We start from the raw sequence: 23,916 nt of genomic DNA on the forward strand, positions 1-23,916 counted from the left end.
ATGGTGTGATGAAGGAAACATACAGGAACTCAAATCCTTCTGTTCACCTGATTTAGAATTCCTCACAATCAAATGTAGACCGCATTATCTACCAAGAGAATTCTCTTCGATTATAATCACAGCCGTATATATCCCCCCAAGCAGACACATCGATGGCTCTGAACGAACTTTATTTAACTCTCTGCAAACTGGAAACGATTTATCCGGGAGGCTGCATTCATTGTAGCTGGGGATTTTAACAAGGCTAATCTGAAAACAAGACTCCCTAAATTTTATCAGCATATTGATTGCGCAACCAGGGGTGGAAAGACCCTGGATCATTGTTACTCTAACTTCCGCGACGCATATAAGGCCCTGCCCCGCCCCCTTTCGGAAAAGCTGACCACGACTCCATTTTGTTGATCCCTGCCTACAGACAGAAACTAAAACAAGAAGCTCCCACGCTGAGGTCTGTCCAACGCTGGTCCGACCAAGCTGACTCCACACTCCAAGACTGCTTCCATCACGTGGACTGGGAGATGTTTCAGATTATTGCGTCAGACAACAACATTGACGAATACGCTGATACGGTGTGCGAGTTCATTAGAACGTGCGTTGAAGATGTCGTTCCCATAGCAACGATTAAAACATTCCCTAACCAGAAACCGTGGATTGATGGCAGCATTCGTGTGAAACTGAAGGCACGAACCACTGCTTTTAATCAGGGCAAGGTGTCTGGTAACATGACTGAATACAAACAGTGCAGCTATTCCCTCCGCAAGGCTATCAAACAAGCTAAGCGCCAGTACAGAGACAAAGTAGAATCTCAATTCAACGGCTCAGACACAAGAGGTATGTGGCAGGGTCTACAATCAATCACGGACTACAGGAAGAAACCCAGCCCAGTCACGGACCAGGATGTCTTGCTCCCAGGCAGACTAAATAACTTTTTTGCCCGCTTTGAGGACAATACAGTGCCACTGACACGGCCTGCAACGGAATCATGCGGTCTCTCCTTCACTGCAGCCGAAGTGAGTAAGACATTTAAACGTGTTAACCCTCGCAAGGCTGCAGGCCCAGACGGCATCCCCAGCCGCGCCTCAGAGCATGCGCAGACCAGCTGGCCGGTGTGTTTACGGACATATTCAACCAATCCCTATACCAGTCTGCTGTTCCCACATGCTTCAAGAGGGCCACCATTGTTCCTGTTCCCAAGAAAGCTAAGGTAACTGAGCTAAACGACTACCGCCCCGTAGCACTCACATCCGTCATCATGAAGTGCTTTGAGAGACTAGTCAAGGACCATATCACCTCCACCCTACCTGACACCCTTGACCCACTCCAATTTGCTTACCGCCCAAATAGGTCCACAGACGATGCAATCTCAACCACACTGCACACTGCCCTAACCCATCTGGACAAGAGGAATACCTATGTGAGAATGCTGTTCATCGACTACAGCTCGGCATTCAACACCATAGTACCCTCCAAGCTCGTCATCAAGCTCGAGACCCTGGGTCTCGACCCCGCCCTGTGCAACTGGGTACTGGACTTCCTGACGGGCCGCCCCCAGGTGGTGAGGGTAGGCAACAACATCTCCTCCCCGCTGATCCTCAACACTGGGGCCCCACAAGGGTGCGTTCTGAGCCCCCTCCTGTACTCCCTGTTCACCCACGACTGCGTGGCCATGCACGCTCCAACTCAATCATCATCAAGTTTGCGGACGACACAACAGTGGTAGGCTTGATTACCAACAACACCACGAGACGGCCTACAGGGAGGAGGTGAGGGCCTCGGAGTGTGGTGTCAGGAAAATAACCTCACACTCAACGTCAACAAAACTAAGGAGATGATTGTGGACTTCAGGAAACAGCAGAGGGAACACCCCCATCCACATCGATGGAACAGTAGTGGAGAGGGTAGCAAGTTTTAAGTTCCTCGGCATACACATCACAGACAAACTGAATTGGTCCACTCACACAGACAGCATCGTGAGGAAGGCGCAGCAGCGCCTCTTCAACCTCAGGAGGCTGAAGAAATTCGGGGCTTGTCACCAAAAGCACTCACAAACTTCTACAGATGCACAATCGAGAGCATCCTGGCGGGCTGTATCACCGCCTGGTATGGCAACTGCACCGCCCTCAACCGTAAGGCTCTCCAGAGGGTAGTGAGGTCTGCACAACGCATCACCGGGGGCAAACTACCTGCCCTCCAGGACACCTACACCACCCGATGCTACAGGAAGGCCATAAAGATCATCAAGGACATCAACCACCCGAGCCACTGCCTGTTCACCCCGCTGTCATCCAGAAGGCGAGGTCAGTACAGGTGCATCAAAGCTGGGACCGAGAGACTGAAAAACAGCTTCTATCTCAAGGCCATCAGACTGTTAAACAGCCACCACTAACATTGAGTGGCTACTGCCAACACACTGTCAATGACACTGACTCTACTCCAGCCACTTTAATCATGGGAATTGATGGGAAATTATGTAAATATATCACTAGCCACTTTAAACAATGCTACCTTATATAATGTTACTTACCCTACATTGTTCATCTCATATGCATACGTTGATACTGTACTCTATATCATCGACTGCATCCTTATGTAATACATGTATCACTAGCCACTTTAACTATGCCACTTGGTTTACATACTTATCTCATATGTATATACTGTACTCGATATCATCTACTGTATCTTGCCTATGCTGCTCTGTACCATCACTCATTCATATATCCTTATGTACATATTCTTTACCCCCCTACACTGTGTATAAGACAGTAGTTTTTTTTTTTGGAATTGTTAGTTAGATTACTTGCTCGTTATTACTGCATTGTCGGAACTAGAAGCACAAGCATTTCGCTACACTCGCATTAACATCTGCTAACCATGTGTATGTGACAAATAAAATTTGATTTGATTTGAATAAAATTTGATGATTTGATTTGATATACAGTGTTAGTGGTATGTAGTGAGGGTAGTAGTGTATAAACAGTGGTAGTGGTATGTAGTGAGGGTAGTAGTGTATATACAGTGTTAGTGGTATGTAGTAGTGTATATACTGTGTTACTGGTATGTCGTGAGGGTAGTAGTGTATAAACAGTGGTAGTGGTATGTAGTGAGGGTAGTAGTGTATATACAGTGTTATTGGTATGTAGTGAGGGTAGTAGTGTATATACAGTGTTAGTGGTATGTAGTGAGGGTAGTAGTGTATATACAGTGTTAGTGGTATGTAGTAGTGTATATACAGTGTTAGTGGTATGTAGTGAGGGTAGTAGTGTATATACAGTGTTAGTGGTATGTACTGAGGGTAGTAGTGTATATACAGTGTTAGTGGTATGTAGTAGTGTATATACAGTGTTAGTGGTATGTACTGAGGGTAGTAGTGTATATACAGTGTTAGTGGTATGTAGTAGTGTATATACAGTGTTAGTGGTATGTAGTGAGGGTAGTAGTGTATATACAGTGTTAGTGGTATGTAGTGAGGGTAGTAGTGTATATACAGTGTTAGTGGTATGTAGTGAGGGTAGTAGTGTATAAACAGTGGTAGTGGTATGTAGTGAGGGTAGTAGTGTATATACAGTGTTAGTGGTATGTAGTAGTGTATATACAGTGTTAGTGGTATGTAGTGAGGGTAGTAGTGTATATACAGTGTTAGTGGTATGTAGTGAGGGTAGTAGTGTATAAACAGTGGTAGTGGTATGTAGTGAGGGTAGTAGTGTATATACAGTGTTAGTGGTATGTAGTAGTGTATATACAGTGTTAGTGGTATGTAGTGAGGGTAGTAGTGTATATACTGTGTTACTGGTATGTCGTGAGGGTAGTAGTGTATAAACAGTGGTAGTGGTATGTAGTGAGGGTAGTAGTGTATATACAGTGTTAGTGGTATGTAGTGAGGGTAGTAGTGTATATACAGTGTTATTGGTATGTAGTGAGGGTAGTAGTGTATATACAGTGTTAGTGGTATGTACTGAGGGTAGTAGTGTATATACAGTGTTAGTGGTATGTAGTGAGGGTAGTAGTGTATATACAGTGTTAGTGGTATGTAGTAGTGTATATCAAATCAAATCAAATCAATCAAATCAAATCAAATTTTATTTGTCACATACACATGGTTAGCAGATGTTAATGCGAGTGTAGCGAAATGCTTGTGCTTCTAGTTCCGACAATGCAGTAATAACGAGCAAGTAATCTAACTAACAATTCCAAAAAAAACTACTGTCATACACAGTGTAAGGGGATAAAGAATATGTACATAAGGATATATGAATGAGTGATGGTACAGAGCAGCATAGGCAAGATACAGTAGATGATATCGAGTACAGTATATACATATGAGATAAGTATGTAAACCAAGTGGCATAGTTAAAGTGGCTAGTGATACATGTATTACATAAGGATGCAGTCGATGATATAGAGTACAGTATCAACGTATGCATATGAGATGAACAATGTAGGGTAAGTAACATTATATAAGGTAGCATTGTTTAAAGTGGCTAGTGATATATTTACATCATTTCCCATCGATTCCCATGATTAAAGTGGCTGGAGTAGAGTCAGTGTCATTGACAGTGTGTTGGCAGTAGCCACTCAATGTTAGTGGTGGCTGTTTAACAGTCTGATGGCCTTGAGATAGAAGCTGTTTTTCAGTCTCTCGGTCCCAGCTTTGATGCACCTGTACTGACCTCGCCTTCTGGATGGCAGCGGGGTGAACAGGCAGTGGCTCGGGTGGTTGATGTCCTTGATGATCTTTATGGCCTTCCTGTAGCATCGGGTGGTGTAGGTGTCCTGGAGGGCAGGTAGTTTGCCCCGGTGATGCGTTGTGCAGACCTCACTACCCTCTGGAGAGCCTTACGGTTGAGGGCGGTGCAGTTGCCATACCAGGCGGTGATACAGCCCGCCAGGATGCTCTCGATTGTGCATCTGTAGAAGTTTGTGAGTGCTTTTGGTGACAAGCCGAATTTCTTCAGCCTCCTGAGGTTGAAGAGGCGCTGCTGCGCCTTCCTCACGATGCTGTCTGTGTGAGTGGACCAATTCAGTTTGTCTGTGATGTGTATGCCGAGGAACTTAAAACTTGCTACCCTCTCCACTACTGTTCCATCGATGTGGATGGGGGTGTTCCCTCTGCTGTTTCCTGAAGTCCACAATCATCTCCTTAGTTTTGTTGACGTTGAGTGTGAGGTTATTTTCCTGACACCACACTCCGAGGGCCCTCACCTCCTCCCTGTAGGCCGTCTCGTCGTTGTTGGTAATCAAGCCTACCACTGTTGTGTCGTCCGCAAACTTGATGATTGAGTTGGAGGCGTGCATGGCCACGCAGTCGTGGGTGAACAGGGAGTACAGGAGAGGGCTCAGAACGCACCCTTGTGGGGCCCCAGTGTTGAGGATCAGCGGGGAGGAGATGTTGTTGCCTACCCTCACCACCTGGGGGCGGCCCGTCAGGAAGTCCAGTACCCAGTTGCACAGGGCGGGGTCGAGACCCAGGGTCTCGAGCTTGATGACGAGCTTGGAGGGTACTATGGTGTTGAATGCCGAGCTGTAGTCGATGAACAGCATTCTCACATAGGTATTCCTCTTGTCCAGATGGGTTAGGGCAGTGTGCAGTGTGGTTGAGATTGCATCGTCTGTGGACCTATTTGGGCGGTAAGCAAATTGGAGTGGGTCAAGGGTGTCAGGTAGGGTGGAGGTGATATGGTCCTTGACTAGTCTCTCAAAGCACTTCATGATGACGGATGTGAGTGCTACGGGGCGGTAGTCGTTTAGCTCAGTTACCTTAGCTTTCTTGGGAACAGGAACAATGGTGGCCCTCTTGAAGCATGTGGGAACAGCAGACTGGTATAGGGATTGATTGAATATGTCCGTAAACACACCGGCCAGCTGGTCTGCGCATGCTCTGAGGGCGCGGCTGGGGATGCCGTCTGGGCCTGCAGCCTTGCGAGGGTTAACACGTTTAAATGTCTTACTCACTTCGGCTGCAGTGAAGGAGAGACCGCATGTTTCCGTTGCAGGCCGTGTCAGTGGCACTGTATTGTCCTCAAAGCGGGCAAAAAAGTTATTTAGTCTGCCTGGGAGCAAGACATCCTGGTCCGTGACTGGGCTGGGTTTCTTCCTGTAGTCCGTGATTGACTGTAGACCCTGCCACATACCTCTTGTGTCTGAGCCGTTGAATTGAGATTCTACTTTGTCTCTGTACTGGCGCTTAGCTTGTTTGATAGCCTTGCGGAGGGAATAGCTGCACTGTTTGTATTCAGCCATGTTACCAGACACCTTGCCCTGATTAAAAGCAGTGGTTCGTGCCTTCAGTTTCACACGAATGCTGCCATCAATCCACGGTTTCTGGTTAGGGAATGTTTTAATCGTTGCTATGGGAACGTGTTAGTATACAGTGTTAGTGGTATGTAGTGAGGGTAGTAGTGTATATACAGTGTTAGTGGTATGTAGTAGTGTATATACAGTGTTAGTGGTATGTACTGAGGGTAGTAGTGTATATACAGTGTTAGTGGTATGTAGTAGTGTATATACAGTGTTAGTGGTATGTAGTGAGGGTAGTAGTGTATATACAGTGTTAGTGGTATGTAGTGTATATACAGTGTTAGTGGTATGTAGTGAGGGTAGTAGTGTATATACCGTGTTAGTGGTATGTAGTAGTGTATATACAGTGTTAGTGGTATGTAGTGAGGGTAGTAGTGTATATACAGTGTTATTGGTATGTTGTGAGGGTAGTAGTGTATATACAGTATGTAGTGAGGGTAGTAGTGTATATACAGTGTTAGTGGTATGTCGTGAGGGTAGTAGTGTATATACAGTGTTAGTGGTATGTAGTGAGGGTAGTAGTGTATATACAGTGTTAGTGGTATGTAGTGAGGGTAGTAGTGTATATACAGTGGTATTGGTATGTAGTGAGGGTAGTAGTGTATAAACAGTGTTAGTGGTATGTCGTGAGGGTAGTAGTGTATATACAGTGTTATTGGTATGTAGTGCGGGTAGTAGTGTATATACAGTGGTAGTGGTATGTAGTGAGGGTAGTAGTGTATATACAGTGTTAGTGGTATGTTGTGAGGGTAGTAGTGTATATACAGTGTTATTGGTATGTAGTGAGGGTAGTAGTGTATATACAGTGTTATTGGTATGTAGTGAGGGTAGTAGTGTATATACAGTGTTAGTGGTATGTAGTGAGGGTAGTAGTGTATATACAGTGTTAGTGGTATGTTGTGAGGGTAGTAGTGTATATACAGTGTTAGTGGTATGTAGTGAGGGTAGTAGTGTATATTCAGTGTTAGTGGTATGTTGTGAGGGTAGTAGTGTATAAACAGTGGTAGTGGTATGTAGTGAGGGTAGTAGTGTATATACAGTGTTAGTGGTATGTAGTGCGGGTAGTAGTGTAAATACAGTGGTAGTGGTATGTAGTGAGGGTAGTAGTGTATATACAGTGTTAGTGGTATGTAGTAGTGTATATACAGTGTTAGTGGTATGTAGTGAGGGTAGTAGTGTATATACAGTGTTATTGGTATGTAGTGAGGGTAGTAGTGTATATACAGTGTTATTGGTATGTAGTGAGGGTAGTAGTGTATATACAGTGTTATTGGTATGTAGTGAGGGTAGTAGTGTATATACAGTGTTAGTGGTATGTAGTGAGGGTAGTAGTGTATATACAGTGTTAGTGGTATGTAGTGAGGGTAGTAGTGTATATACAGTGTTATTGGTATGTAGTGAGGGTAGTAGTGTATATACAGTGTTATTGGTATGTAGTGAGGGTAGTAGTGTATATACAGTGTTATTGGTATGTAGTGAGGGTAGTAGTGTATATACAGTGTTAGTGGTATGTTGTGAGGGTAGTAGTTAATATACAGTAGCCTGGTGTAATGTTAGTTTATCATGGTGTGATGTATGTCTTTCTCACTTCCCCCCTCTACTTCCCCTAGCTCACACCATCTTGAACACAGAGTGCTAAATCCAACACTTACTGTCAATGAGACTATTAATATTACTCTGATACTTTGTCAATGTCACACAACACACTGACTGACATCTTAGTCATTTAGCAGACGCTCTTATCCAGAGCAATTTACAGGAGCAATTTTTCACCTGGTCAGCTCACGGATTTGAACCAGCGACCTTTGGGTTACTGGCCCAACGCTCTTAATTAACAGCTAGGCTACCTGCGCCCTACTTTCACGCACGCACACGCACGCACGCACGCACACGCACGCACGCACGCACGCACGCACGCACGCACGCACGCACACACACACACACACACACACACACACACACACACAGAGAGAAATACTGTCAATCTAATCTATCAATAGGTGCTGTAATAATACTAACATGGGCACCTATCACGTGACAGTGACAAAACTGCATTGGCGAAGTGTTCTGGTGGTGGTTTAGATACATATTTACTCTGATACATAAAGAATGGCTCAGTAGGCCCATAATATAGTACTATCGCAGCACTGGCAACATTCTCTGTGATTACATCAAACTGCCATTTTAACTGCCCCACTGTAAGACACATAACTACTGATACGTGTCAGCCTTTCTAGTCTCTCCTCTCGCTGCCGTTGGAACAAGACAAGCTGTTCTCAGAAGCTTTACCACTACCTAATGAATAGGTGTATGTATGTACCATAGAAACGGATGTCTAGATAGGACAGTCTCACAAACTGTACTGTAAACTGCTGTATACGGTTGCATAGTGCACAGCATGATATGCCTTTTCATTACATGTTCTATGCATTCTGTTTCTATGGTGTGTTCTCCCAGGGGTATTTTGGGTGAAACTGATCTCAAATTAACCTTCACTTCCTGCTTAAGGAGATCACTCTGGCGCCAAGGTGGGTCTGGGAAATGAAGTCTACTGATGAAACGTTTCAACTTTCCATTCATATTTCACTTATTGCTATGAAATCATTCAATGAAAAAATGTTTAGAGTCATTGGACTACAACTGTCTGTAAATCTGTGGCAGGTCAGTAGTGTTGTGTGATAATCCTGTCAGTTAACAAACGGCACACTGAAACCCTAACATTATGTCTGGTGTATTCACAATGAATACTGACAATCAACTGTGTTGTCTGTGTGCAATTCAAGGCATAGATGAGACACTGTAGTTCACCCCTCAAGTCAACTATTCACCTGAGTAACCTCATTCTCTATCCAGCGGTGATACTGTACTACACGGACACCATAATATGATGTGTCATCCCGTCACCGTGGTCTGGTCACAGGAATGTACAGGGGGGTTGATTTTAAAAAGCCCTATTCATCACTGTCCACGTTGATGTGAGAAGTGACAAGGTGCTTCATCGCATGAATCATTCCCATCAAATGGATACGCACGCACATACCGTAAATGGTTCTCTGTGATGTTATCTATACCTGATTATTCATGACATGCAGTAATACTTTGTTGATGGGTTTTTATGTTATTGATGAATCATTTCCTGTGAATGTATTTTTGAGAAACTATTTCTCTATCATCTCTTAATTTGAAATTAAAACGTGACAATCTATATGTAGGCTAAAGACCACTTCTAATGCTGTTATGTAGGACACATAACTAAAGTGTACCTTTAGGTTCTCTGTTTAAACAGTTGTAATGACAAGGGATGGATAGGAGAAAACACACACACACACTGCATCCCTGTCCACCCTGGAGAGACACGTCTGACCTTTCTCTCTGCCTGCGACAGACATCTACACCTCCATCCTCTCCTCCCTCCATCCATTCATCCATCTCCCTCTCTCTGATGTGCTCTAATTAGCCATGCTAATGATCCATGACCCAGTGGTGCTAATCAATTGGCTCAGCCCAGATACACACACACACACACACTGCGAGCTTAATTGGGCCAAGCTAATGAAGGCAGGGAGAGGCACAGACACTCACCTGGTACCCACATATTGCAGAAGTCCATGGTTGCTAGAGCTGCTGTCTTGGTCACATCTGTCTGAGTGTCTGAGTCCCCTTCTTTCTCTAACTGTCTCTCTCTCTCTCTCTCTCTCTCTCTCTTTATCCCTCTGTCTCTCTCTCTCTCTCTCTCTCTCTCTCTCTGTGCGTCTCTGTCTCTGTCTCTGTCTCTCTCTCTCTCTGTGCGTCTCTGTCTCTCTCTCTGTCTCTCTGTGCGTCTCTGTCTCTCTCTCTGTCTCTCTGTGCTTCTCTGTCTCTCTCTTTCTCTCTCTCTCTCTCTGTGCGTCTCTGTCTCTCTCTCTCTGTGCGTCTCTGTCTCTCTCTCTCTCTCTCTCTCACTGTCTCTTGTCTCTCTCTCTGTGCGTCTCTGTCTCTTCTCTCATTGGAACATTAACGGAGGAGAGATAAAAAATCATTCCCCTCCCTCTTGTTGTCCACGCCCCCACACATGCCCCACCCCCTCCCCACATCCTGAGAGAGAGAGAAAGAGAAGAGGAAGTAAACAAAAGAAGAGTAGGAAGTGGGGTCAGAAAGAGAAAGGGGGACACACGAGGTTAAAGAGTGGGAGAGGGTGAGATCTAAGAAATAGAGGAGGAGAAAGAAGAGGGGGAAGACTATCAGTGGAAAGTGACAGGGTGTCTGGAAACTGTCACTCACAGCTCAGAGAAAACAACCCTTTGGTTGACACTACTGCAGTCACGCTGCAGAAAAATGATATTCTACCTAGATTCTTTAGTATTGTATTGAGATAATTAAGTGAAAATTACTTGTTTTGAGTTGATCTCGCTCACCCAGAAAATGCATTTACTTATTTCAAGCTGATTTTGCTTACCAAGGAAATGCATTAAGATCATTTGTATTCTTTTTAGCCTTTTGTAGGTTAAAGAAGGAAAAATGCTCTGCCACACTAAGATAATTTACCTTGGTAAGATGTCTAGTCAACACACTGTATGAGATATCTAGCTGAGATCTAAATGTTTTCCAGTGCACTACTTTTATTAACCTTTATTTAACCAGTCAGTTAGGAACAAGTTCTTATTTACAATGACGGCCTGCTCCGGCCAAACCCTAACCCTGACGAAGCTGTGCCAATTGTGCACCGCCCTATGGGACTCCCAGGTTGTGGTACAGTCTGGAATCAAACCAAGGTCTGTAGGGACTCTAACACTGAGATGCAGTGCCTTAGACTGCTGCGCCACTCGGGAGGTCAAACTACCTGGTCAGTTAGAGACTTCACCCATCATATGCCATACAATAAGACATGGCTCATACATGCTTATAACTAGTGATATAGCATTATACCTGCTGTCGACTTTAAGTCAAGTGTTACCAAACATTTAATCCACATGCTCAACAGTTTTCATTATATTGGCACTTTTGTTGGTTCTACTTGGGCTGTTTCTGTTATAGATCTCGCTGTCACATGAGGCGGGAGATGTGAGCCATCACAACATCCCCATAAACCACTACCCCTCTCACCCCCACTCCTCCAACAGAGGAAAAATTGAGTAAGTGCAGCACTACCGCTGACCAACCAGCTTGAGTTCACTACTACAGTGGAAATATGGGTTTCTCTGAAGTAGCATGAGTCAGCCACATGGTGGCAGTATTGGCAATAAATTCCACTTACAGATGCAGGTAGCATCCATCCAAGGCCAAGGAGAGGGAACTGTGACCCCCCCTCTTCCTCTCCCTTTCTTCCATTCCCCCACTCTATCTCCCTTTCTTTCATTCCCCCACTCTATCTCCCTTTCTTTCATTCCCCACTCTATCTCCCTTTATTTCATTCCCCACTCTATCTCCCTTTCTTTCATTCCCCCACTCTATCTCCCTTTCTTTCATTCCCCCTCTCTATCTCCCTCTTTCTTTCATTCCCCCATTCTCTATCTCCCTTTCTTTCATTCCCCCACTCTATCTCCCTTTCTTTCATTCCCCCTCTCTATCTCCCTTTCTTTCATTCCCCCTCTCTATCTCCCTTTCATTCCCCCCCCCTCTATCTCCCTTTCATTCCCCCTCTCTCTCTATCTCCCTTTCTTTCATTCCCCCTCTCCCCCTCTATCTCCCTTTCTTTCATTCCCCTCTCTCTCTATCTCCCTTTCTTTCATTCCCCCTCTCTCTCTATCTCCCTTTCTTTCATTCCCCCTCTCTCTCTATCTCCCTTTCTTTCATTCCCCTCTCTCTCTATCTCCCTTTCTTTCATTCCCCCTCTCTCTCTATCTCCCTTTCTTTCATTCCCCCTCTCTCTCTATCTCCCTTTCTTTCATTCCCCCCTCTCTCTCTCTCTCTATCTCCCTTTCTTTCGTTCTTTCTCTCTTTCATTCTTCACTAATTCAAAAACTGTCGATGGAGAGCTCTCAAGTTTGCATGTGTGTGTGTGTATGTGTGTTAGAAGGTGGTGACCCCAACAGTCATGGATGTCCAGAGTCAGTGACAGACTGAGTGTGTGGGGGGGGGGTCTATGGGTCAGAGGTCGTCTGGGCAGCCTGGATTTGGCCGTGGCCCTACTACCACCATCCCCCTCTCCCCTGTGTGTGTGTGTGTGTGTGTGTGTGTCATGTCCAGGGACAAGGGGGTCCTTCCTGCCTTTGAGGAGGTCTAAGCCTTGGTTACCATGACAGCCAGACCCAATGACACTTATTTGGGCAACATAATATCACAGGCATGATATGTATAATAACATAATGATTAGGAACCAATACAATGACATACAACAACACATAAAGAAATAATCCTTTCATGGAATTTCAGAAACATACCTCTCTATTTGATTAATAATAACTCAGTTATTCATGAAATTGTATCGATTTAACTATATATATTTTAATACGGTATAAAAACACACACGCAGAAATGAAAACAAAATCAGACACACACACACAATCTGATAGTGGGACCCCAGGGAGGGGGATGGGGAGGATGGGGCCTTCTGAGTAACATCAATCACTCTGCTGTCACTGAGAGAGAGAGGAAGGGGAGGGGAGGAGGGAAGGAGGGAGGGAGGGGGAGAGAGGTAAAGAGTTAGAGAGAGGGAAGGAGGGAAGGATGGGGAGAGAGATAAAGAGATAAAGAGAGAGGGAAGGAGGGGGAGAGAGGTAAAGAGATAAAGAGAGAGGGAAGGAGGGAAGGAGGGGGAGAGAGATAAAGAGATAAAGAGATAAAGAGAGAGGGAAGGAGGGGGAGAGAGATAAAGAGATAGAGAGAGAGGGAAGGAGGGGGAGAGAGGTAAAGAGAAAGAGAGAGGGAAGGAGAGGGAGAGAGATAAAGAGATAGGGAGGGAGGGGGAGAGAGGTAAAGACTTAGAGAGAGGGAAGGAGGGAAGGAGGGGAGAGAGAAAGAGAGAGAGAGAGGGAAGGAGGAGGAGAGAGATAAAGAGATAAAGAGAGAGGGAAGGAGGGAAGGAGGGGGAGAGAGATAAAGAGATAAAGAGAGAGGGAAGGAGGGGGAGAGAGAAAGAGATGGAGAGAGAGGGAAGGAGGGGGAGAGAGATAAAGAGATAGAGAGAGAGGGAAGGAGGGGGAGAGAGATAAAGAGATAAAGAGAGAGGGAAGGAGGGAAGGAGGGAAGGAGGGGGAGAGAGATAAAGAGATAAAGAGAGAGGGAAGGAGGGAAGGAGGGGGAGAGAGATAAAGAGATAAAGAGAGAGGGAAGGAGGGGGAGAGAGATAAAGAGAGAGGGAAGGAGGGAAGGAGGGGGAGAGAGATAAAGAGATAAAGAGAGAGGGAAGGAGGGGGAGAGAGATAAAGAGATAAAGAGAGAGGGAAGGAGGGAAGGAGGGGGTGAGAGTTAAAGAGTTAGAGAGAGGGAAGGAGGGAAGGAGGGGGAGAGCGATAAAGAGATAGAGAGAGAGGGAAGGAGGGGGAGAGAGATAAAGAGATAAAGAGAGAGGGAAGGAGGGAAGGAGTGGAGAGAGATAAAGAGATAGAGCAAGAGGGAAGGAGGGGGAGAGAGATAAAGAGATAAAGAGAAAGGGAAGGAGGGAAGGAGGGGGGAGAGAGATAAAGAGATAAAGAAAGAAGGAAGGAGGGGGAGAGAGATAAAGATATAAAGAGAGAGGGAAGGAGGGAAGGAGGGGGAGAGAGATAAAGAGATAGAGAGAGAGGGAAGGGGGGAGAGGGGGAGAGAGATAAAGAGATAAAGAGAGAGGGACGGAGGGGAGAGAGATAAAGAGATAGAGAGAGGGGAGGAGAGGTGTCCAGAATGGGTCAGTACAGGGACCATTCGACATCTCTCTGGAGCTCCCATCTATTGTACATTCACCACAGGGGAGCCCAGAGCAGATACACACATCCTCATCTTTACACTGCTGTTGGACCAACAATGTGTGTTTGTCTCACCACTGTGTGTGTGTGTGTGTGTGTGTGTGTGTGTGTGTGTGTGTGTGTGTGTGTGTGTGTGTGTGTGTGTGTGTGTGTGTGTGTGTGTGTGTGTGTGTGTGTGTGTGTCTGTGTGTGTCTGTGTGTGTGGAGCTCCAGGATTATAAACTGTACTGGTAGGAGGGTGAAAGGTTTAGGTGGTGTATGGAAACCAGCAGGGGGTGAGAACTAGATAACACCTGTCTCTACCATGTGACCAGTAATAACACACAGTCCAGTTAGTTGAGACGGACAGAACTCTGTCAGAGCTGTAAGGGCAGACTGAAAGACAAAGTGTCATCATTACTTGGCTACAGGATGAGGAGATATCATGCTCTTCTCCTCTTTCACCTTCACCAGGCCCTCCTCTATCTCTCTACTCTTCTTTCACCTTCACCAGGCCCTCCTCTATCTCTCTCCTCTTCTTTCACCTTCACCAGGCCCTCCTCTATCTCTCTCCTCTTCTTTCACCTTCACCAGGCCCACCTCTATCTCTCTCCTCCTCTTTCACCTTCACCAGGCCCACCTCTATCTCTCTCCTCCTCTTTCACCTTCACCAGGCCCACCTCTATCTCTCTCCTCCTCTTTCACCTTCACCAGGCCCACCTCTATCTCTCTCCTCCTCTTTCACCATCACCAGGCCCACCTCTCTCCTCTATCTCTCTCCTCCTCTTTCACCTTCACCAGGCCCTCCTCTATCTCTCTCCTCCTCTTTCACCATCACCAGGCCCATCTCTATCCTCCTCTTTCACCTTCACTAGGCCCACCTCTATCTCTCTTCTCCTCTTTCACCTTCACTAGGCCCACCTCTATCTCTCTCCTCCTCTATCTCTCTCATCCTCTTTCACCTTCACCAGGCCCTCCTCTATCTCTCGCCTCCTCTTTCACCTTCACTAGGCCCACCTCTATCTCTCTCCTCCTCTATCTCTCTCCTAATCACAATACTTTTTTCCGCCAGCTTCACTCTCCTTTAAATTCAAATTTTCTATTTGAAATATATGCATCCACATGTACACAACATACACTAACAACCTCTTTCTCTCTCTCGCCCCTCTCCCCCCCTCTCTCTCTCTCTCTGCTGGTCAGCAGCAGCTCTGACATCACTGGACACTGCTCTGCACCTTGATTGGACACGCGTTGCCAGGCAACAGCAGCGAAAGATCTTGTGTGTGTGTGTGCGTGTGTGTGTGTGTTTACTTCTGTTTATACATGCGTGTGTGAGCGGTGTGTGAGAAATTTTATGGTCATGTTCTTGTCTGCGTGTGGAGGAAAATCTATGAATAAAGTGTAACTGTAAATCTGATATCAAGTCATATGATCATCCTGTCTGCCTGTCGGTTCTCTCAGAGAGACGAGAATATATCCGTCTGTGTGTTAACGAAAGCATATGTTAACACACAGACTTATGTGTATGCTTCTGTTTCTGTCTGTACAAATGAATGAATGAGTGTGTTTGCGTCGGTGAACGTGTGTGTGTGTGTGTGTGTGTGTGTGTGTGTGTGTGTGTGTGTGTGTGTGTGTGTGTGTGTGTGTGTGTGTGTGTGTGTGTGTGTGTGTGCGTGTGTGTGTGTGTGTGTGTGTCGTTCTAAGCCCCTGGGAGCTGGTGGTTATTGTATCTGACACAGCAGCTCTTTCTCGCGCCTCATATTTCTGGGCCGATCGATTCGTCTGACTCCCGACAAGACAATAATCGCACCTCCCTCTCTCACTCCATCACTACCATTATTACTGACCTCCCCAGGGAACGCACAGGGCGAAGGGAGGGAGAGAGGGATGAGGAAGGGAGAGAAACAAAGAGAAAGAGAGAGTTGGCTAAATTAGGATTGAGACCGGATTGAGAGACAGGATTGAGAGAGAGAGAGAGAGAGAGAGAGAGAGAGAGAGAGAGAGAGAGAGTGAGAGAAAGAGAGAGAGAGAGAGAGAGAGAGAGAGAGTGAGAGAAAGAGAGAGAGAGAGAGAGAAGAGAGAGAGAGCGAGAAGAGAGAGAGGATAGAGAGAGAGAGAGAGAGAGAGAGAGAGAGAGAGAGAGAGAGAGAGAGAGAGAGAGAGAGAAGAGAGAGAGAGAGAGAGAAGAGAGAGAAGAGAGAGAGAGAGAGAGAGAGAGAGAGTGAGAGAAAGAGAGAGAGAGAGAGAGAAGAGAGAGAGAGCCAGAAGAGAGAGAGGATAGAGAGAGAAGAGAGAGAGAGAAGAGAGAGAAGAGAGAGAGAGAGAGAAGAGAGAGAAGAGAGAGAGAGAAGAGGAAAGAGAGAGAGAGAGAGGAGTGAAGAGAGAGAGAGAGTGAGAGAAAGAGAGAGAGAGAGAGAGAGAGAGAGAGAGTGAGAGAAAGAGAGAGAGAGAGAGAGAAGAGAGAGAGAGCGAGAAGAGAGAGAGGATAGAGAGAGAAGAGAGAGAGAGAAGAGAGAGAGAGAAGAGAGAGAGAGAGAGAGAGAGAGAGAGAAGAGAGAGAAGAGAAGAGAGAGAAGAGGAAAGAGAGAGAGAGAGGAGTGAAGAGAGAGAGTGAGAGAAAGAGAGAGAGAGAGAGAGAGAGAGAGAGGGAAGAGAGAAGAGTGAGGGAAGAGAGAGAGTGAGAGAGACAGAAGAGAGAAGAATGAGGGAAGAGAGAGAGAAGAGAGAGAGAAGAGAGAGGGAAAAGAGAAGAGAGAGGAAAGAGAGAGAGAGAGAGAGAGAGAGAGAAGAGAGAGAGAGAAAGAGAGAGAGAGAGAGAGAGAGAAGAGAGGGAGGAAGAGAAGGAAGGAAGGAAGGAAGGAAGGAAGGAAGGAAGGAAGGAAGGAAGGAAGGAAGGAAGGAAGGAAGGAAGGAAGGAAGGAAGGAAGGAAGGAAGGAAGGAAGGAAGGAAGGAAGGAAGGAAGGAAGGAGAAAACAAAAAGGGAGCAGAGAAGAAGTGAGGGTGGTAGAGGGATGTAACAACATATAGATTGAGTGGTGAGTTCTAGGAGAAAATAGGGCTGAAAGAGAAGAGAAAAGAAAGAAGGGAAGAGAGCAGGTATCCCGGTGAACGAGTGCAGCGAGACAGAGACGAGGAGATGGAGAGACGGAACAATAAAGGTAGAGAAACAAACGAGAGATGAAGGATTTACACTAGAATCTTCCAATAAAGAAGAGAATGAGACAAAGGGGGAAATAACGAGGGAAAGGTAGAGGGGGCGAGAGAGGGGGAGTGGGGTGCCGGATTGAGGTGAAACACACATATACACAGTAGCGTTGTGGGGGTCAGCGTAGAGAAATGTTATGAAATTGGCGGCAGCACAATGTCTGATTGGCGGCTGACTCCTGTGCTGCCATTCAATGGAGAAGAACAGAGAGAGAATGTGCCCCGCTGAAAACACACACACACACACACACACATTCACAGCAATACAAACAGTACACTTACACCTCGACCCTCTCTCACACACAAGCATCCACACAATGCAGGTTACAGAACCAGAATGCATTCTCCCTGTCTTTTGTCTGTCTGCCTAAGTGCTCCTCTCTGTCTACACATGGTGTGTAGTGTGTGTAGTTTGTGTCACAGCTGTAGCTGTCTGCTTTAAATCTAGATTACAATTAATGTAATTGGCTCTCAATTCAGGGGATTGCTGCTTGACCCTCTAACCTCCCCCCTCTCTCTCTGCCTAGCACACTCTGCTTTGTGCTCTCCCTCTCCCTCTCTCTCTGCCTAGCACGCTCTGCTTTGTGATCTCCCTCTCTCTGCCTAGCACGCTCTGCTTTGTGATCTCCCTCTCTCTCTCTCTGCCTAGCACGCTCTGCTTTGTGATCTCCCTCTCTCTCTCTGCCTAGCACGCTCTGCTTTGTGATCTCCCTCTCTCTCTGCCTAGCACGCTCTGCTTTGTGATCTCCCTCTCTCTCTGCCTAGCACGCTCTGCATTGTGATCTCCCTCTCTCTCTGCCTTGCATGCTCTGCTTTGTGATCTCCCTCTCTCTCTGCCTAGCACACTCTGCTTTGTGATCTCCCTCTCTCTCTGCCTAGCACGCTCTGCATTGTGATCTCCCTCTCTCTCTGCCTTGCATGCTCTGCTTTGTGATCTCCCTCTCTCTCTGCCTAGCACGCTCTGCTTTGTGATCTCCCTCTCTCTCTGCCTAGCACACTCTGCTTTGTGATCTCCCTCTCTCTCTGCCTAGCACGCTCTGCTTTGTGATCTCCCTCTCTCTCTGCCTAGCACGCTCTGCATTGTGATCTCCCTCTCTCTCTGCCTTGCATGCTCTGCTTTGTGATCTCCCTCTCTCTCTGCCTAGCACACTCTGCTTTGTGATCTCCCTCTCCCTTTCTCTCTGCCTAGTACACTCTGCTTTGTGCTCTCCCTCTCTGCCTAGCACACTGCTTTGTGCTCTCCCTTTCTCTCTGCCTAGCACACTCTGCTTTGTGCTCTCCCTCTCCCTCTGCCTAGCACACTCTGCTTTGTGCTCTCCCTCTGCCTAGCACACTCTGCTTTGTGCTCTCCCTCTCCCTTTCTCTATCTGCCTAGCACACTCTGCTTTGTGATCTCCCTTTCTCTCTGCCTAGCACACTCTGCTTTGTGATCTCCCTTTCTCTCTGCCTAGCACACTCTGCTTTGTGCTCTCCCTCTCTCTCTGCCTAGCACACTCTGCTTTGTGCTCTCCCTCTCCCTTTCTCTCTGCCTAGCACACTCTGCTTTGTGCTCTCCCTCTCCCTCTGCCTAGCACACTCTGCTTTGTGCTCTCCCTCTCCCTCTGCCTAGCACACTCTGCTTTGTGCTCTCCCTCTCCCTTTCTCTCTCTGCCTAGCACACTCTGCTTTGTGATCTCCCTTTCTCTCTGCCTAGCACACTCTGCTTTGTGCTCTCCCTCTCCCTTTCTCTCTGCCTAGCACACTCTGCTTTGTGATCTCCCTTTCTCTCTGCCTAGCACACTCTGCTTTGTGCTCTCCCCTCTCTCTCTGCCTAGCACACTCTGCTTTGTGCTCTCCCTCTCTCTCTGCCTAGCACACTCTGCTTTGTGATCTCCCTTTCTCTCTGCCTAACACACTCTGCTTTGTGCTCTCCCTCTCCCTTTCTCTCTGCCTAGCACACTCTGCTTTGTGCTCTCCCTCTCTCTCTGCCTAGCACACTCTGCTTTGTGATCTCCCTCTCTCTCTGCCTAGCACACTCTGCTTTGTGATCTCCCTTTCTCTCTGCCTAGCACACTCTGCTTTGTGATCTCCCTCTCTCTCTGCCTAGCACACTCTGCTTTGTGATCTCCTCTCTCTCTGCCTAGCACACTCTGCTTTGTGATCTCCCTCTCTCTCTGCCTAGCACACTCTGCTTTGTGCTCTCCCCTCTCTCTGCCTAGCACACTCTTCTTTGTGCTCTCCCTCTCTCTCTGCCTAACACACTCTGCTTTGTGCTCTCCCTCTCCCTTTCTCTCTGCCTAGCACACTCTGCTTTGTGCTCTCCCTCTCCCTTTCTCTCTCTGCCTAGCACACTCTGCTTTGTGATCTCCCTTTCTCTCTGCCTAGCACACTCTGCTTTGTGCTCTCCCTCTCTCTCTGCCTAGCACACTCTGCTTTGTGATCTCCCTTTCTCTCTGCCTAGCACACTCTGCTTTGTGCTCTCCCTCTCTCTCTGCCTAGCACACTCTGCTTTGTGCTCTCCCTCTCTCTCTGCCTAGCACACTCTTCTTTGTGATCTCCCTCTCCCTTTCTCTCTGCCTAACACACTCTGCTTTGTGCTCTCCCTCTCTCTCTGCCTAGCACACTCTGCTTTGTGCTCTCCCTCTCTCTCTGCCTAGCACACTCTTCTTTGTGATCTCCCTCTCCCTTTCTCTCTGCCTAACACACTCTGCTTTGTGCTCTCCCTCTCTCTCTGCCTAGCACACTCTGCTTTGTCCTCTCCCTCTCCCTTTCTCTCTGCCTAACACACTCTTCTTTGTGCTCTCCCTCTCTCTCTGCCTAGCACACTCTTCTTTGTGATCTCCCTCTCTCTCTGCCTAGCACACTCTTCTTTGTGCTCTCCCTCTCTCTCTGCCTAGCACACTCTTCTTTGTGCTCTCCCTCTCTCTCTGCCTAGCAGACTCTTCTTTGTGCTCCCTCTCTCTCTGCCTAGCACACTCTTCTTTGTGATCTCCTCTCTCTCTGCCTAGCACACTCTTCTTTGTGCTCTCCCTCTCTCTCTGCCTAGCACACTCTTCTTTGTGCTCTCCCTCTCTCTCTGCCTAGCACACTCTTCTTTGTGCTCTCCCTCTCTCTCTGCCTAGCACACTCTTCTTTGTGATCTCCCTCTCCCTTTCTCTCTGCCTAGCACACTCTGCTTTGTGCTCTCCCTCTCTCTCTGCCTAGCACACTCTTCTTTGTGCTCTCCCTCTCTCTCTGCCTAGCACACTCTGCTTTGTGCTCTCCCTCTCTCTCTGCCTAGCACACTCTGCTTTGTGCTCTCCCTCTCTCTCTGCCTAGCACACTCTGCTTTGTGCTCTCCTCTCTCTCTCTGCCTAGCACACTCTGCTTTGTGTTCTCCCTCTCCCTTTCTCTCTGCCTAGCACACTCTGCTTTGTGCTCTCCCTCTCTCTGCCTAGCACACTCTGCTTTGTGCTCTCCCCTCTCTGCCTAGCACACTCTGCTTTGTGATCTCCCTCTCCCTTTCTCTCTGCCTAGCACACTCTGCTTTGTGCTCTCCCTCTCTCTCTGCCTAGCACACTCTGCTTTGTGTTCTCCCCTCTCTCTCTGCCTAGCACACTCTGCTTTGTGTTCTCCCTCTCTCTCTCTGCCTAGCACACTCTGCTTTGTGTTCTCCCTCTCCCTTTCTCTCTGCCTAGCACACTCTGCTTTGTGCTCTCCCTCTCTCTGCCTAGCACACTCTGCTTTGTGCTCTCCCTCTCTCTGCCTAGCACACTCTGCTTTGTGTTCTCCCTCTCCCTTTCTCTCTGCCTAGCACACTCTGCTTTGTGCTCTCCCTCTCTCTGCCTAGCACACTCTGCTTTGTGCTCTCCCTCTCTCTGCCTAGCACACTCTGCTTTGTGATCTCCCTCTCCCTTTCTCTCTGCCTAGCACACTCTGCTTTGTGATCTCCCTCTCTCTTTCTCTCACCTTTTCCATCTTCCTCTCTCTGTTCTGCTTTTCCTTATCAATATTCATCCTCCCCCTCTACCTCTATCAGTACATCCCTCTTTCTCTCAGTGTAATACTTCCTCCCGTATCCTCATCCCCTGTTCCCCCTCTTCCATCCCATCTTCCCTCACTACCTTTATCCTATCCTACCACTAGCATGTTCTTTGCTCACCATTCATCCATCCAATTCTCTGGATGTTTTACCTCTCTTTTCCCTTTCTCCCTCCATCCCTCCTTCTCTCCCTGTGATAATCAGAGGAATAATGTGTCTCATTGTATTCTTTATATATTCTGTTCTATTTATAATGGAGAGACATCAGCCTTCTACAGTCAGAGCACAGGGACATGGTGTGCATTGGGAGAGGAGAGAAAGAGCGATTGAACGAGGGAGGGAGTGGTGGTTGTGGGTTGAGGGGGGTAGGAAATTGGTCTGGCTAGCGGAACAGCTTTTCACCTCTCTCTCTCTCTCTCTCTCTCTCTCTGTCTCTCTCTCTCTCTCCATTCTGCTTTGTATTCTGCTGAGATGACAGGGGGAAAGCTTTATTGCTCTGAGTTGGTATCGATCGGGGCCCCTAGTAGGGGGGAAGGGGAGGGATGCACACTGCCGGCCCTTTCTCAACGACACGTGCTTCAAATCCCACCTCAACCCACTCCTCCCTCTCTCTCGCTCCCTGACTCTGAAAATGAAATTCAAGGCTCCTATTCTCCAAAGGGTAGAAGAGAAAGGTGTCTGCCTGCTTCCCCTGGCTGACCGAAGGCCTGAATGGAGCTTCAATCTGATAAGTCATCTTCCACAAACACAAACAACCAGAAGAAAGATGCATAAATATTTTTAAAAAGACAGGAGAATATATCACCCACCCATAACCCTTTCTTCTCTCCTCCATCTTTCTATATAATGGTCCTTGCCTCCTCCTCTCCTCTCCATATTTCCATTCTCCTTCAATACCTTTATTTTTCTCAGAGCCAGGTGAGAATTATTTCTTTCACAAGTGAAGAATGAGCAGGGCCTAACATGCATAATTCACACACACACACACACACACACACACACACACACACACACACACACACACACACACACACACACACACACACACAATGACCCTGGGTACAGTATGTTTCTCTAAAGCCCATAGAGATGCTTTATTCAGTTTCATGCAGTAGCCCTTCTTGCAATTCAACTCCAGAGTAGGATTATAAACCAACAGATTCCAAATGCCTATTTCCTTTCCTCTGTAAGGAATGAACCAACCAAGCAGTGAAACAGAACAACAGCTCTCGTCTGTTTATCCATTAAGGACATGCGTGACGCTTCACATGTCACTGAGGAACGGAACAGATTGGCCTTTAGGCCCACCGGGTTCAAGTCCATGACCAGAGGGCTGGAGGGTCCACTATTCCCCAGGGGGGAGAGTCCCCTGCTGTCTCCCCCCAGAGCGATGCTCCTCACCCCTCCTGTCCTGCTGGCTCTCTAAGCCCTACATAGACTGACTGATCACACACATATGTAGACCTGAGCCTCCAGACTTAATGGACCTGTTTCCAATGGTACAGTATAATCACTGTCAATCAACTTAGCTAGGTACCGCTTTCTATTCACTATTCTCACAATAAAACTGTTTTTAGTTTTACAATGTGAAAGAGTCTGCAGTGTTTTCATCCAGTTCAAATTCATCATCACACCTGCTGCTTGGTTGACATGACCAACACACACCATCACCTGAGAAATCTCTGAGTGGAAAATCTGAAAAGATATATGTGCTATTTGAGTGAACAGTAAGCCAGAACAGTAAGCCTAGATTTCCTCCAGGTTTTATATTAAGTCCTAGCCGTGTGGTGTGGTGGATGTATGCCTTTAGATTGGGTTCAGTGATAAGAGTATCCACACACACACACACACACATTCACATATGTAGACCTACACCTAATTACAGCCCTGTTCTGGTGTCTGTCTAGACCTAATACAGCCCTGTTCTGGTGTCTGTCTAGACCTAATACAGCCCTGTTCTGGTGTCTGTCTAGACCTAGTTCAGACCTGTTCTGGTGTCTGTCTAGACCTAATACAGCCCTGTTCTGGTGTCTGTCTAGACCTAATTACAGCCCTGTTCTGGTGTCTGTCTAGACCTAATTACAGCCCTGTTCTGGTGTCTGTCTAGACCTAATGCTGCTCGATCATCCTATTTTTCAAACTTAATTGAGGAAAATAAGAACAATCCGAAATTCCTTTTTGATACTGTCGCAAAGCTAACTAAAAAGCAGCATTCCCCAAGAGAGGATGACTTTCACTTTAGCAGTGATAAATTCATGAACTTCTTTGAGGAAAAGATTATGATTATTAGAAAGCAAATTACGGACTCCTCTTTAAATCTGCATATTCCTTCAAAGCTCAGTTGTCCTGAGTCTGCACAACTCTCCCAGGACCTAGGATCAAGAGAGACGCTCAAGTGTTTTAGTACTATATCTCTTGACACAATGATGAAAATAATCATGGCCTCTAAACCTTCAAGCTGCATACTGGACCCTATTCCAACTAAACTACTGAAAGAGCTGCTTCCTGTGCTTGGCCCTCCTATGTTGAACATAATAAACGGCTCTCTATCCACCGGATGTGTACCAAACTCA

General features: G+C 46.8%; 1 protein-coding gene across 4 annotated transcripts in view; it reads right to left on the reverse strand.

Annotated features, from left to right (window-relative positions):
- The window catches only part of LOC112235815 (POU domain, class 2, transcription factor 2), a 41,554-nt gene extending 31,547 nt beyond the window's left edge, over positions 1–10,007 (reverse strand). For all 4 annotated transcript variants that reach the window (XM_042304961.1, XM_042304960.1, XM_042304959.1 and 1 more), the window contains exon 1: positions 9,880–10,007. In XM_042304961.1, coding sequence (XP_042160895.1) covers positions 9,880–9,907 — 28 coding nt within the window. In that variant the 5' untranslated portion in view covers positions 9,908–10,007. The remainder of the gene's footprint in view (positions 1–9,879) is intronic.
- Positions 10,008–23,916: the final 13,909 nt, after the last annotated feature.

Source organism: Oncorhynchus tshawytscha, linkage group LG23 (assembly GCF_018296145.1).
Source record: "Oncorhynchus tshawytscha isolate Ot180627B linkage group LG23, Otsh_v2.0, whole genome shotgun sequence".
In the NCBI taxonomy this organism is placed as follows: domain Eukaryota; kingdom Metazoa; phylum Chordata; class Actinopteri; order Salmoniformes; family Salmonidae; genus Oncorhynchus; species Oncorhynchus tshawytscha.